Raw genomic sequence first — 16,094 nt, 5'->3', positions numbered from 1 at the left:
TACATCCCAATGTGGCAGTTGCATATTTCCCGCAAAACGTACACCTACACAGTGCAGGTACTTCATGCAGCAGAACAGTAATGTTCCACTCTTCATTGATGTCTAACATGTTTTCAACTCCTTCAAGTCCTGTAGTTTTCAGTGACTGTATTAGTATCGAAGAGTTAAGTAGTGAATGGCTATGCTTATGCCAAATGTGACTGAAAAGTCTGAAAATTCACATCCACCCACCCCCCTCATGCAAGCTTGTTACTTGTTGGATACAAATTTCATGTACTGGAAATTGCTCAATGGAAACCAAACAACTTGAAGTATCCGATGCACTTGTCTGTGTCGGGATGGTTTCCAAATATGAAACATTTGTTCAGATTAAGTGATGTTATAGAAGCTGTTCTTAGACCAAAAGTGGATCAAAGACATTTTGAAAGAAACAGATGCTACATGCTTATCTAAGATACCATATGAAATGAATCGACTGGTGATGGTGGAGGGCAAATGTGAATGGATAGCTCTGCAGGGTGAAGACTGACTTTGTTTCCTTCTTGTAACCCATACCAACAGTGGTGAAGGATGGGTTGAATCTTTTGGACTCGTTTAAAAATCATGGAAAGAAAGTTCATTCAGAGCAAGATAATTGTCCATCGAGCACTTTGCCTTACCCTATTTAGGCTTATACTTGTCCGCCATGTAGTTTTCTATACCCAAGATTGATTTACAGGTGTCTTTTGTCATCCCCTTTAGAAAGTGGAAGATGCCAATCAGGAGGCCTCCTTCGATGCTGTGGCCCAGCTGCAGACTGGCCAGCAGGACCCTTCCATCCCCATGCGGGTGTGCTCCTCGGCTGAGATGTTGACTGCCCAGGATGTGTTGTCCTTTGAGATGCTGAAGATCTCTGGCAGCAGCCAGGCAGAGACAGAGATGGAGTCGGAGGTGGCCACCCTGACTCACCAAACCACCCCGACACCTCACAACACACCACTGGGTAAGAGATCCCACAGCACAAGGGGTTGATTGCAGAACACTGCTTAGCACAGGAAATATTTGCTTAGAGAAAACTAGAGCTCCTGCCCAAATTTTATGCCGTGTTTATCGCTGATTTTTGGTTATGGCGTATATTTGCTAAGCTGCATTTGCTGCTCTATGGAATTGTGCCCACGTCGACATTATCACTTATCATCTAGTACTATAGTTTAGCACACAATTGGGCTTCAGTTCCCACCCTAAAGTAGCATTGAGGTCACATCTGTATGTCCATGGATTTCTCAGTTGACATACCTGAAATTCATAAATACCTCAGACAGACTCCCTATTCAATAACGTTCAACTTGACCATGTATTAACCACTTCGGACCGGGGCATTTTTCAACGTGGAGGATGCTGGGCCAGCATGACTATCATTTTTTCCGTTTTCAAAATCCTTCAACAATTCATCATTCCATTTAACAGTCGTTTATAGCCGCACGGAGTAATCTTCAGGCGCTACTCTAAGTTGACAGGTGACCTTCATTGACACCCGAATATTTCAGCCAGGCCTGCAGCCTTGTAAACAGAGCCCAGATTGTGCGGTGTTATACAGCTGTCTTTTGTTCACGAACCTGGCTCAGTGCACTGCTGACCTCTTTTCAATAGGGGCCAGATTAGCATGCAGCGGTGCTGTGTGGCTCATCGCTGCGGTGGTGGAGAGCTTTTGTCCCCGGTGGTAATCCGCTTGCTCTAAATACCCCAAACCCTGGTATATGGTTTCAAAATAATGCTGGATTATCACCACTTTTGAGAGTGAAAAATGCCGGTCATGCCCAGCAGCGTGGTCTTTTGTTCGGAGTACGGTCTTTTGTTACAGGGCCCTGTTTCCTTTGTCCGAGTTCAGAGACCCTGGCCACACATATAAACCATACGGCTCCGATCCTGGAGTCCCCGGCTGGTAGTGGTTAACATTTGATAATGCTTACTGAGAAGTGATAATGCCTGCTGCGTAAATCACGCGCTGGCACCTGGATACAAGACAGTTTAATCCATTCTGATTAGTCAAGAGTTTGTGTGCACGCAGCTTGCCACGTGCATGCCAACTTGCACAAGGAATAATCCATAAAATGGATGGGGGTGTTGGGAAAAATGAAAGTATAATTCTACTGCAAAATTGTCTGAAATCCGTCATATTTTGACATCTTTTGACTCTGACCAACAAAGTACTGATGAATGGGAATAAATTTGTGCTGGGCCGGTCTTAAACTATTCACATCCATTCTCCTAAGCTGGTCTTCCAAGCACATATTTATTCCCTTAATATGCAATGTTATCCAGGATATGTTTGGAATGGGAGGGACAAGACTTAGGCCCAGTGTAACCTTCCTGACAATTTTAAGCCCCTGTGCATGCTAGAGATGTAAATGTTGAAAACTGATAATGCCCTAAAGTCATCAAGTACTTTCCCACTATTATACTGTCAACCTTGCATCCAGAGGTTAAATATTGTTTTCAAAATGCCATGAGGAATACACTTCTAACCCTGTTTTGCCATAGACTCCCCCAAGCCAAGACCTGATTCTACAGTATTTTCATGTTTGTCCAGCATGTATTATTTATAATGGGGCTTGATGTCCAAGGTGGGTTTCTAGTGCAGACGGTGTTGTTTTAAGAACAATGCTTACATATCTTGAGAGAAACTTGCATAGAGCACTCATTGCTGAGATTAGGATTACACGCTAGAATACCCTAGGAAAATATTGTTGAGAAAAATTAAAATACTCAAGTAATGAATATGACGAGTGTACTTTTAAGACAAGACAACCCTGCCCACTTTTAGGTCCGAGTAAAAAAAAAAAACAGTTCCTGGTCAAGTGAACCCATTAAGGAGAGCTTTTTTCCCTAAATTCTCTGCATCTCATCTCCAGCCACTAAGTCAACCCAACCCTTATCAACCCTTACCTCTCCGTGTAGGCGTTACACCCTGCATCTCGCCAGTCCGTGAGCTAGACGCTATTGCCCTGAGTCGCCACATGTCGCAGCACAGTGACATGGAGATCGTCGAAGTACCAGCTGAAGAGATCGAAGGAGATCCCAGACTGCCCCAAGAGGATGTGGAGACCAACTACGCTGGGCGGGAACAAGATGGTAATGGTTTGCTGTATTTGGCTGCGTGCATGTACGATAGAGGGCTCTTTGTGGCCATTAGCAACATAAATATGAATCACTTCTAATGTATTTGACCTAGCAATGAGTCCCTTACGGCATTTTGACAAAACCAGGAAAGGCCTCTCGTAACGTACAATGACTGAACAAAGGAAAAGCATACTTCTTGTAAAATGGAATATCCGGAACCTCCCATGAAATGACCCAATGTGACATGCATCTCTGTACGTGATACCTCTAGCAGTCACAAGGAATGCCCAGTTTGCTCACAGACTTCTGTTCGGATTTACTTCCTTAGATGACGTTGAAACGTTGAGTACCAGCGAAAGCTCAGAGGACCTCCTGGATGATTTTGAGGTGGTGCCACTGCCTGATTGCTTTGATCCTAGCAAACCGCTGGACACTTCAGTGATGGAGAGGAAGAGCTCGGTTACTGGCACTCAGGTAGGTTGGAGGACCTCCACTAGGTCCTTATTTACGTGGTTGTCAGTACCAAGTAGGACAAAGGGCTTTGTGATTGTCACTCATTAAAATGCCAGGGCTGACAGAATTGTCCCAAAATGCCCTTTGTTGGTATTATGACCAATTGATCTTGCATGGCCACTGTGAATGTACTATAAGTGAAAACATCGTTTTTCATCCCTCTTTGTAAACCAGAATTGCAAGTTTCTTGTACACTTCGCCATTGTAAACCCATTTGAAACACATGTAAAGATATGTCAATAAATAAATGCATGAGATGTACTTGGGATATTATCCCTTTACAGAGTACAAAAATGTTGATTTTGCTTGATCCAGTTTTAAAATGATAGGATTTACCATTTGTTCACAGGGAGTACCACTGAGACTTTACAGTTCCACGAAAGACTTAGACTAAAGATTTGATTTAGGTTTTCAGCTTTTTCATGGAAATATCAGTCAATTCACAAAAAACTCTTGAAGTGACATCTACAGTGCTTTATGGATAGGTTTTCATCAAAGAACATGTTGCGTAAAGATTTCAATGTTTTGAAGCATTTTGGAATTATACAATTTAGTTGCACACCATATTCTTAATTAGCAAGTGGTCAAAAGGTCTTGATAACGTTAACCAAATTCTCCCTGAAAGCATGACTTGTTTGTTTTTTTTTGGCAGACGTTTCTTACTCTCTTGGAGCCCCTGCCATTAGCTGCCAAGCAAGATGCTTGTGTATCCACTGTGACATCGTGCAATACAGTGGCAACTGATGTACCGATTCTGTCCTCGACTACACATAGTGAGTGCCAAACCACTGCCAGTGAGCAGCGCGACGTGGCTAGCAGCACAAGCCCCAGCTCTGCTGCAGTGGCAACCGATGTTGATGCGCTGTGTCCAACCTCCCACTGTGAGGCTCAGACGGACGTGCCAGTGGGCACCGTCTCCACGGCAGCTGGCGATGACTCGTTTGTCCATGTGGTCAGTTCAGAGATTCAGACCAAGATGGCCTCCAGCCCCTCTCGGCAGGACACCGGTGTGAGCGCGGTGGCCAGCTCCAAGTGTGTGGCCACCAGCGCTGGATCCTCCCTCAGCATCGCCAGCTCGGTCACCCAGACTGAGTCCTGTACCTCACAGGATGCTACCACAGCCACAACTGTACCGGTATCCGTGGCAGTGGCAACCAGCGTAGATACCCTCTTTAACATGGCGCACAACGAGGCCCAAACCATCTCCTGTGTCCAGCGTGATGCCATCACTCATGCTATCCCAACATCCACGACAGTTGCCACAGATGTAGATGCCCTCCTGTCAACAGCTCACTCTTGCGTTCAGACTACCCATAATGGCACAAAGGATGCAACCACCGTAACAGTGGCTCCATCTTCCAACACAGTGGCCACCGATATGGATGTCTCGGTCAACACAAGCCACGCCCATTCTCAGACCACACCGAGTCCTGTGCAGGATGCTGTTACCACTGCCTGTCCTTCATCCTCCTCAGTGGCCACAGATGTTGACGCGCTATTCAACGTCCCTACTTCAGAGGTCCATGCGGAGCCCCTGATACCAAGTCAGGTGCCCAGCCCTCTTCAGATCATCAAGATTGTCAGTCCAACAGTGATTGTCGACACAGAGATGGCATCAGCTTCGTACCAACCACAGGCTGGTATTGTTATCAGTCCATATGGTGAAGCTGTGGATCAGCCACCTAAGATCGTAGATGTCACTGGTCAGCTTGGAACAAACGTTGACACACCCAATCCTCCAAGCCAGGTTAGTTTCACTGTTGAATCTCGGATGCAGATTATAAATTCAAGGTATCTTAATGTTGAGTTAAACAAGGTTCCCAAATCTTTTTTATTAATCAAATTCGACCTACTCGTTCATGTCAAGTGTTTCAGTCATGAAACCTCTCTGTTAAGCAGAAAATTGAAATGAACACATTCTTCCATGGTTGATTTTTTCAGTCAGAAATAATGTCTGTAAGGTAAGTAGTCTTGCCAACTTTAGAGCCAGGCATGCAGTGGCCACTGTGGTTTCTTGGCCATCACAAAGAGCCAGTGATTGGCCTGCAGTACCTGGGCTACAATTGAGTTGTTACTTGCCTGATGAAGGCTAGCAGCACTAGCAGCTGAAACGTCGCTACCAGCAACATGACACCGCGAGTCATCGATTACCTTTTTTCTGTATTTGTCATCCACCGCGGTGATTATGTTTATCTCTTCTATTAATTGAGTTGTTAGTAGCAATCAGGCCATCTCAAAGTCCAGGTTCATTGGTTATTGTCCAATTTGTTTTCATTTGTTTGGATTTCAAGGCGGCTGGAGAGAAAGACCAAGAGGTCTTCCATGATGCAGTGGAGCCCAATGCAGCCGAGGAACCCAGTGCCCAGGAAGGGGCAGCTGCAGCACCCAGTCAACCCAATGAGCCCATTGCTGGTGACAAGGACCCCATGGAAGCCTTAGGGTAAGTACCCAACCTCCAAGTAACATCCCATAGTGCCCAGTCACATTTCGGCATCCCATGGACAAGTAGCCGCAGCCTCTACAATTTTACCCACACAGGACTCACTGATGGGTTTTTGTTTAAACAATTGCCGTAATAAACAGTCGATTTGTAGTTCAGGGAAGAAAAATTGGTGAAAGTTGGATTTGAATGTGGCAACTGAATTTCACGTGGCATGCACTGCATTCCAGAAGTGTATTGTTTGTTGTTCAGTTGGAGCATGTTGTGTCTTCTGAACAGCAATTTCGGAGAATTCACCAGAGAATCAGATTAAGTCTGATCCTGTAGAATATTCTTCTATCAGAAAGAAAAACAATTGCTCAGCGTCCTTTGTCACTGGATGCAGGTAAAAATACGAGAAAAAAATCATTCCTAGGGGATGACAGATGCTAACCACGAACCTGTGCCATAGGAAGTGAATGCAGTTCTCTTACAAGAAGCAGGGTAATTAACTTCAGCCGATTTGCTGTTTACTAAGATTGGAATTTGATCTCAACGCGTATTCCTATTTCCCATGTGATCTGTTTCTAGGTTCAGTGCCCAGAAAGCCTTTGACTATGCAGGAGGGCTGGTGAAACATGCCTTTGGTCAGGCTGCAATGTCCGTCACAGCCCTGCTTAACCCTCAGGTAAGGAACAAACATTTTAGACCATCTTAAGACCAAAAGGTTGATTTCCACCGTTAGTGTTCCTAAAATGTATGAAAATATACAACTGTAGTTGAAAGTTTCATATACTTGCAGCAAAAGTGGTTGTATTATGTGAATTTTAAGACTGTTGATTGTTGGCAACTGTTCTTGTTTTGGAGCTGATCAGCCAGCAAACCACTTTAATTGCACAAACCTGAAAATAAAGTATTCTATTTTGATTTATCAGATGTGAAGAAGGGCTGGTTGCCAGGAATACATTAAGTCTGAAAACATAATTAAACCCTTACAGCCCCTTTGTATGTTAATCACATGCTGGTGGGTGGTTTGAAAAATGCAGTGAACACATACGGGAGAATTTTAAGATTTTCAGTTTCCAAAAATCTTCAAAAATGCCTCATTTACACCCACATGAATTACTGTCTGGTGTCCAATGTAGCCTGCCAGACAAAATCTATTGACACCCGTGTATTTCAGCCAGGCCTGCAGGCATTGTAAAAAGAGCCCAGATTGTGCGGTGTTATATAACTTTCTTTTGTTCATGAACCTGGCATAGTGCGCTGCTGACCTCTTTTCAGTAGGGGCCAGATTAGCGTGCAGCGGTGCTGTGTGGCTCATCGCTGTGGTGGTGGAGCGCTCTTGTCCCCGGTGGTAATCCACTTGCACTGAATGCCCCAAACCATGGTATACTGTTTCAAAACAAGGCTGGATTACTTCCACTAATGAGAGTGAAAAAATGCCGGTAATGCCCAGCAGCTCAGTCTTTTGTGCAGAGCATGGTCTTTTGTTACAAGGCCCAGCTCTTTTGTCCCGGTTTCGGGCTCCCCGGCTTTGTGTATAAAGCCTATGTGCTCGAAAACGGGTCCCCCAGCAGTAAGTGGTTAACTTTTGACTATGACTTGGAGTCAAAAAACCAAACCATAGATCAGGCTTGCTTTCAACAGGCCTCATCTGCGAGAGTTTTTTGTCTGGAAGTACAAGCTGGTACCTTAAATGTACAAGATAAAAGTGAGCAATCCTACGTGTGACATTGAGAGGTTATGGTGCTGCTTTGTGGCATGGTATACATGCCCTGCACGTGCACTTCACCTATTTCAAACTTCCCTGATGTACAAGAGAGCAGTGCAGAGTGCACTGTTTTTATCTTTGGTTTTTGTTTTACTGCAGCCTTTGCCTGCGCCAGAGGAGTGGCCAAAGACCCAGATCCAACCCCTGAACCCTGAAGACCAGCTGGTAGAGATGGGCTTTGGTAATCGCCAACGGAACAGGGAGCTCCTTAAGAAACACAAAGGCCGCATCGATCTGTGCGTACAGGAACTGCTACAAGAACAGGACGAGTCCTGGCATGCAGCCAGGCACTAGAGCCAATCAGAGTACATGATGTGTGTCATATGACGGGCACCCACCAATTAAGTGTACTGTTCATGTCATATGATGTGCACTAGCCAATAGGGAATCATTGTAATATATCAATTGAATTTCAGAGTAAATAAGTGAAAATAGGAGAAACGATGTGCACATTGTCACGTGGTACCCAGGTAAACATTAAGGATTCTCGTAAAGTAATTTTGACTTTCAAAAAAAGGTATTTAAATCATTCTATTCGGATGATATGAATTTTTTAAATACATCAAAGGCGTTTAGCTAATCAGATATCCGATTGCATGATATAATAAACGGCAATAGCCAATTAGGATCACTGACATGGAGGTTTGAGTAATTGTTTAGGTTTATAAGAGATTTATTTACAAAAATAAATAGGCTACAAGCTATACATGTATAGCTTACAAGGGCACAGTTTATCAACACAACACTAAGTTGTTATTTTTTCCTTATCGATTTTAAGGTTCCTAATGGATGTATAGGTGTTATTTTCATCAATTTAACATGTATAGTTATTGTATAAGATCGGTCATAAATACATCCGATCTCTGCCTCTGCAGTAAAACTGTTTAATCTGTAGCAGTTGCTTTCAATTCATTATTTCCCCTATAAACCATCAACGGTTTGGTTTCTAACGCAAAAGGAGATGATAGTAATGCATCTGTACTGTTTGTAATGTATCATCTATCACCATTGTTTAATGTTTGCTGTCAAACCTTTGAGATGAGCATACAAGTTCAAGTGATATGAAGCAAAGCTGTAGTTGGATTAAGAATGATGCATTGGGTTTGCTCTGGAGCTTTTTGGATTTAGAATGAGAAAAGAGATTTCAGAGAAAAAAAGGTTCTATATAGTTGTTAGGGTAATACACTGAAGGAAGCGTCCTTCAAGAAGTGTCATTTCTTTCTTTACTAAAGTGATACTAACATTGATACTGAATGAAATGTGCATGCGGAAATGTATTTCAATTTTGTAATATTGTACAAAACACTACATGTTTTAGAAATGATATATTGCTTAATGAACACAAAAGGGTGAATTGTCTTTGGGGCTTAGAGATGTAGGTTCTGGGCAGATTTGTGTGAAAGTATAAATAGTGTAACTTATTTTTCGTGGGTGCTGACGGAGGATTAACTAAATTGGCATGATTTTTGGTGCGGGAATGGAGATTGTTGAAAGAATGAATGTTGTGAACTGTTTTGTTTTTGAATATCATTAATGTAAAGCACATTGTATGAAAAGTTGTAGGCCTTAAAGACTAAGAAAAAAGGACACACACTTCAAAAAGTTCATTTTTTCAGTTAGCTACTGTCTGCTTTTACCTTGGGGAAAAATCCGTGGATGGTTTGGCAAATCGTAGAAGTATGCATTTCTATCACTTGCCGACCTACATTATTCTTTGTATACTTAAAAGGATTACAATGCGAGTATACACGTTGACAAGTAACATCTCTACATTTTATTGAATATTATCATTTTGACAATTTTAAACAAAAGATCTACGGAAAAAGTCCAAATGCTTTGGTTTGGAAATTGCCAACCCATAACCAAATATCGAGGAATATGTCGCAAATAAGCACCATGAAGCACTTGAAGATTGTTGTAAGGAAACTGTATATATTAAACATAGTATATGATATTGAAGATTGCTAGTGTGTGAAACCGATCTTGGGATTTGAGAGTGAGCACGTAGAATACCCAATGATAAGTTAATGGGAGGTCGGTTGGTCTTGATCTGTGAACCATAAACCAACATCTGTTTTACCTAACTGGTATACATGTAACAGCTTTCAGTAACGGCTGTGCACTTAAAATAACATCAAATAAAGGTTATATGTTAGATTTTATATAGTCTGTCATTTTGCTGGTTATTTTCAGAGCCCTTTTCACTCGTGTTTTGTACAGTCAACTTAATTTCAGCTTTAGGATATCAATGTCTGGTTTCTTACTTCTAAGAAGGAAGAGAAGCACAGCTTCTCGTTTAAAGTTCAGAAATTGAAGAAAATGAAATAATGACAATGTTTATGAATTCGGACTGGCTGGAGGGGCCAAAATTAGCAAAGCTTCAAAAAGGCCAGAAGGTGCGACCCTGAGTAAATCTTTCTTCAAACCAAGGCCTACTTCAAAATTCGGCCTACTGTCCTCTGAATTCCTATGTTTGAAAGTGATTACAGGCCTGTGCACCTGAATACAGGCTTGCACGCAGCATGATTTGCCACTCTTCATCACAGACTCTGCAAGTGCACTGTCAACTTAAAATATTAGCTGACAGCCACACAAAATCATTTCTTGTGTTTGGGTTCCCAAATGTCGAACCCCTTGTTCACAGCTGGAGCCACCTCCTGCACGCAGTTCTCCACTTCCACCAGTCTGAAGTTGGAGTTTTGAACGAGATAATCCATGAGGAAGACCGCAATCATGTACGTGTCCGGTACGTCCGAGTCTATACCCAGAATTCCCCCGTTACTTTCCGTCAGCCGGTCGTGGATCAATCGGAGTGCACGGGGCACACGCTCGACGTCCCGGTAGCGGTAGTAGTTTTCTCTCGTCAGCTTCATACCTTAAGAGTAGAACAGAGATCGTGTGACAAGTGAGGTTGCACGAAGGTTTGCACTTAACTCAGAGACCTTGCAGTCGGCAGCTTGTCCTCACGCCGCTTTGTTCCGTAGTCGCAAAAATCTTGCAGAACACTTACCTAATCTATGCGGGAAATCAGCAGTCGGCTGGATGATCCTCAGCCCGCGGGTCTTTGCTAGCGGCTTAAACCTGGCCAAGACGCTGCCGTTGACTGCCGGCCAGTAGTAGGCCGTCTTCAGCCCAAGCTCTCGTAGTCGCATCAGGGAACTGACCAGGCTCCGTCGGATGAGATTCTTGGGCATCATCTCCAGGTAGGGTCCCGTGTAGTCGCCATCCTCTCTGATCCCAATCCGGAATCGCCGGGCCCAGGCTGACACTGTGTCGGGGAACTGCTCCACGAAATCCCCGTAGAGGAAGAGGGTGAGGGGGAGAGGGGTAGGGTACGCCTGGAGTGTGGAGATCACCTTGTGGGCTCGCTTGTAGTTCATGCCGATGGCAACGGCAAGAGAGATGGACCCTGGCTGGCAGAGAGAGTACACATCACCGGCCACTCCCGGCGTATTGACAGGGAGCTGTTTTTTTTGTTTTTTTTTTTTTGGTTAAAAACGGGAAAACATTTTCATCAAATTTGGTTATGGGTCCTACTGTCGACGAAATTTGTATTTTTTGCCCAGCGATCTGAGATTTTTGCCATGTTCATTAACGAATTACTACCAAAAAATAACATTAAAAATGCCCCTCTTTCCTTGTTCGAAAATTTAAGGTTTTGGATACTGTAGTAGAAAATGCAGCTCGAAATATGTTTAAGCGATATTTAAAAAAAAATGTTTTTGAGAACGTTGAAGTGTATTTGAAAATTATCTGAAAACACGAAAGAAACAACTGAAAATTTGACAACCAGTTTTAGACAACCTGAAAAAAATTGAACAATCTTGAAAAATTCATCCTACACCCCAAGCAAAAGATCGCGTAGAAAGACGCTCGGGGGAGGCATTGTGCTCTTCTGCTGAGGCTACTTTTAGGGTGTGGATTTAGAGAGGATGCTTGGCGGGGACGATATCAAGAGAAGGTTTAAATAGGCCTACTTCAGGTGGGTGGATTTTCTCGAAGTCCCTGTAGGTGTGCTTGTCTGCTTCCCAATCTTGTAGTGTGAAGCCTGCTTCACCGACGTCAAGGACAAGTTGGTTTTTGTCCCTCTGTGACCAGCCGGTGGGCTGACTGTTGTGATACTCGCCATACAATCTGCAGAGATCAGATCACAATTTAATCTATTATCAGCAAAATGAAACCAAATCTGTGTGTATATGTGATGCAGCCAGAAGTGTAAGATTTTACGCGTCTTTCTCATCTCGTGCAACATCTAACAATTAACTTTGAAACTTTTTTTTCAGTTTTACTTTGAGAACGAAAATGACAGCTGATTAAAGGTTGCTTGAAATCAATGCTGAGAGATTTAATTTCTTACGGTTGAACTTCATCACGTTATACTAACTTGTCGATGTACTTCAAAGCGCCCGTTTGTAGCATTCTCTGGAGGACGTTGAATTCAGCGCCCTCTACGTCTAGCTTTAAGATTATGTAATCTTGAATGGAGAAATTGTCCTTGATCCACTGTGCAAGATCGATAGTTGGAATAACTCGCCGAGTGGATAATTTCCGTTTTCCACCTGCATTTTTCAAAACCAAATGTTGAAGTTACAAACTGTGTTCAGCCATTTAACACAATTTATATCACTTTTATAAACATGTTTGAATGCTAGACATATTGCTGCCAATTCCTAAGCATCAATGTTTAAGAGCTTAACACTATCAATCAAAACTATATACACGTTAATTTGAAACTGACAACTAGAAAGTGTTTTGAAAAGTATAAATGACTAAACAACTTTTCTGCAGTGTATGTATCTGAGGTTGATAAATTGTGCCTACTTTGTTTCAGTGCATGCGTGGCTTATCTAGTGGCAGAAACTGTCTTCACTATCTCAACCATAATAACAAACACCATTACTACTAAAAGCACTTAAAGGATGTAAAATGAACTGTTAGTTTTAAACACGACATGTATCTTTCCTGTTAACATTGCCTATCAATGTACACGTCACCTGTCTCTTTATCTTGTATCTCGGCAAGCTCTGCGTAAAATGTCCCGCCTCCCCATTGCATGTCCCGCCCATTGTTGAGGCCTTTGTTCGGTCCCCATACGGACTCCAAATACGCCGTAACGTTACCTGTCCAGCATGAATTAAAGACACACTTCCAGTCTTACTCTGTTCTCAAAATCACATTACTTCATCAGCAGTAGGCAACTTCATGTTAAGTATTCTGCAATACAATTACTTGGGGAAGCTAACTTAAGATAGAATAAAAGTATAAAAGGAAACAAAAAGTTGAGTGCAGTATTCAAATTGTTTTGTTTACTCTTTGCCCACGTAATTTATGCAAGCTCTCAGAAAGGACTGATCATGCGGCGCTCACTAAATTGCACCGGCACAGAGAAGACCAAACATCTCAGTTTAGATATCTTCCACGCAAATTTGCCATGTGCAGTAAAATTCACATTGTAAAGAAGTTACTTTTACGAAATCATTAAAATTTTGTCCCACACGATGCTAATTAATAAAAATGACAAAAGATGGGCATCAGTATTACGTGAATAAGTGATCATTTTGTATAATTACCTTAGACTACGGAAGAAAAGGAAGGTCCCACTCTCTTTTACACAAGGGGATAATCCATTTGTGTCATTTCAGCGAGCATAAAAAATGTGCGCTCGGGAAGGGACTATAACAACCTGTGTGTGCTTTCCAGCAGCTGTGAAAAATAATGACTGTTCCCGTTCATTTTCTAGCGTATGCTAAAGTCAGGTATGATTTAGCCTACGCGTAACGTTCGTGGAAATGAAAAAAAAGGCCCCCACCCTTACCGTATTCAGCTGCTACCCCGACGGGACAGTGAAGATGGTGATTCCGGTACGGTCTAAAGTACGGCTTTAGTCGCTCGTCAATCTCGAAGGAGTGGATAACATAGTCCCTACCGTCGGGGTAAGTGTCACGGAATAGCTGAACGCTTGAGGCCGTATTAGCCCCACAGTCTAGGAAGACCTTATTGGTGCCGTTTGGAACAAGATAAACCGCCACGTCAGCCTCCTTGGATCTAAATGTATTTCAAAAACAAATGTTTTAAACCTGCCTTATAAGACCCATACTCCTCAGTATGGTTTGGATTCAATCAATCTTAAGTTGTCCTCTATGTGTAGTTAGTGAGGTCTTGATTGATCACAAATTCATGCATACTTACTAGAACAATAGACCGAAAACGACAGACCCCCTTCCCAAGCCCAGGGATTTAATTAATTGTAGGGAAATAAGGTCATCAGAGCTAGAAACCCCATTCTCAACTCAACAGGTACGTCAGTGTATAAGGCAGCGGATGCTTACCCCTGCAATATTCGTGAAAACTTAAGCTTGTACGAATAGGCAATCTGGTCAGTTAGTATAAAAATTGATTAAAGTTTCAAAAGCCACGCCTTCCTTTGCGTTCAAGGGGATATATTTCCGGTGGCCAAATACAGTGGGCGTCAAAGAAGATCCGCGTGCAAATCGAAATATTATTCAGGGAAGGAATGATGGGAATGAATGGGAATAAATGAATGGGGGGATCGTTTACGTGACAGACCTGGCAAAGTAAAGATGCCACAGCGCAATCAACAACGAAGGAAATAGAAACGGTTGCTTTCGGAAATTGAAACATTGTATCTTTGAAAATAGAAATAGGGCATGAGTGCTCTTAGAAATAGTGTCTGTCTGCGAACCTGTTTTTGCTTTATGTCAGAAAGGATTGAGTGACACGACCTTTGGGGGGGGGTAGGGGGCAAGAATTTCCACGTGGGCAGTTACCCCTTGCCTCCATCCCTTGGCTACGCCGCTGAGTTTGTGTAATAGACGACTCTTAATTTGACGAAGTTCAACCTTATTAAATTGGCGTATGTCCATCATACAGTGGATGGCTTGGTCGCTGTTTATTTTTGCATGGGTGGTTGATTTTTGGTCGATTTCTTGGCTATTCCTTTGGGAAAATCTCTATCAGGTATTTGCGAGACTGATGGAAGTTTTAGGTCTTGTTGTTTTATAAGAGTGGAGGAACTTAAGTTATCTAATAACTTTAGTCATTTAATGTAAGTTATAATTGCCTTGATTTTATGCGCTCATAAACCAGTTCTTGAGAAGAAAGTCAAAGTACGCTTATAGGCAATCTGCCTTTAGTGCTGTGTTGGTTCCTCAGTTTTGTTTACTCGTTTGGTTGTCGTTGCGGATTGTTCGAAAAGGCTTGGATCATTCTTATTCAAGGGGTCTTATTGGCTTTTTGGGGGAGGGGGTTAGCTAGCCTGATTCTATTTCCCTCCGGTAATTACATGAAGTGGATTATCTTCCCAATATTAAATTGTGGAGGCACAGTACAGACTGTCAATTATCTTTTCATAGCTGTAGTAAGTCTTTTCGTACATCACAGTTCGATTCTACCTTTTATCCGCTATGAATAAGTGGGCACAATAAAATATATAGACGCACTAAATAGCAACGTCTCCGAGCCGCATGTCTCTCAATCAGATCACTTTTAACAAATTAATTATTAATTGCATTTTTTTTATGAGAATGCTCAATCGCTACAAAACGCTGTTGGAAATAAGAGAAACAGTAAAGAATTGAATAAGATTGCTACGGTCCTGCTTTTGAGGTGCTGGATGGTAACGATCCTTGTTCCCACCTGCGTCCCATTTCCACACGAACTGGCTCTGTTGGAACATCTTTGTTATAGAGTCTGGCGAGCTCGTCAGCCGTCAGCCGAGCCCTCACAGGGCTGAAGAAGGATTGGACCACGCTGTATGACGGGATGAGACCGAGACAGGCGAAGACTGTTAGGGCGACAATCATCCTGTTGTTGCGGGGAAATCGCATGATTCCCATGCCTCACCCTGACACGAACTTGCGATTAAGGGCCAAAGGAACCCAGTTTGATGAGGCGTTCTGGTTTCTCTCAGGCTAAATAATACTTCTGTTCGTACGTCATTAGTCCTCTGTTCGAGTAGTCATTCAAACTCTTGAAACCAGGAAATTAGAGGTAACTTCTTGTCCTCCGTTGCACTTTGCACTCTGCAACTACTTACCTCAGTCGACACCACAACAAAATGAGTACACACTTTGCGTTCCTGAGTGTCGTCCAGCTTAGTTCGAAACGACAATGCAAATTTGTTTTTAATTTACCAGTTGCTGAAACATCAAGAGTTTGGACGTACGTACAGATATCTCATTTTAAAATCCACGAAGCTGTGAAACATGCTGCCGTGTACTCCGAAAACAGCATAAGTTAGTCTCACGGCCGGCAGCCATTTTCTGAACT

General features: G+C 42.7%; 2 protein-coding genes across 2 annotated transcripts in view; one reads left to right on the top strand and one right to left on the bottom strand.

Annotated features, from left to right (window-relative positions):
• Window positions 1-9,967, top strand: part of nbr1 (NBR1 autophagy cargo receptor) — a 26,638-nt gene extending 16,671 nt beyond the window's left edge. Inside the window, exons 12-18 of the mRNA XM_022242706.2 lie at window positions 742-982; window positions 2,938-3,111; window positions 3,428-3,573; window positions 4,265-5,359; window positions 5,904-6,052; window positions 6,623-6,719; window positions 7,905-9,967. Coding sequence (XP_022098398.2) covers window positions 742-982; window positions 2,938-3,111; window positions 3,428-3,573; window positions 4,265-5,359; window positions 5,904-6,052; window positions 6,623-6,719; window positions 7,905-8,099 — 2,097 coding nt within the window. The 3' untranslated portion in view covers window positions 8,100-9,967. The remainder of the gene's footprint in view (window positions 1-741; window positions 983-2,937; window positions 3,112-3,427; window positions 3,574-4,264; window positions 5,360-5,903; window positions 6,053-6,622; window positions 6,720-7,904) is intronic.
• Window positions 9,557-16,094, bottom strand: LOC110983450 (uncharacterized). The gene is made up of 7 exons (XM_022242707.2): window positions 15,462-16,094; window positions 13,621-13,850; window positions 12,800-12,925; window positions 12,190-12,364; window positions 11,783-11,939; window positions 10,816-11,269; window positions 9,557-10,680 (listed from the first exon to the last, which is right to left on the bottom strand). The coding sequence occupies exons 1-7, from the start codon at window positions 15,659-15,661 to the stop codon at window positions 10,403-10,405; spliced, it is 1,620 nt and encodes a 539-aa protein (XP_022098399.2). The 5' UTR covers window positions 15,662-16,094; the 3' UTR covers window positions 9,557-10,402.

This window comes from Acanthaster planci, linkage group LG03 (genome assembly GCF_054643075.1).
Source record: "Acanthaster planci isolate LZ-2023a linkage group LG03, COTS_SCS, whole genome shotgun sequence".
Taxonomy (NCBI): domain Eukaryota; kingdom Metazoa; phylum Echinodermata; class Asteroidea; order Valvatida; family Acanthasteridae; genus Acanthaster; species Acanthaster planci.
This window is presented reverse-complemented; position numbering and strand designations above follow the sequence as displayed.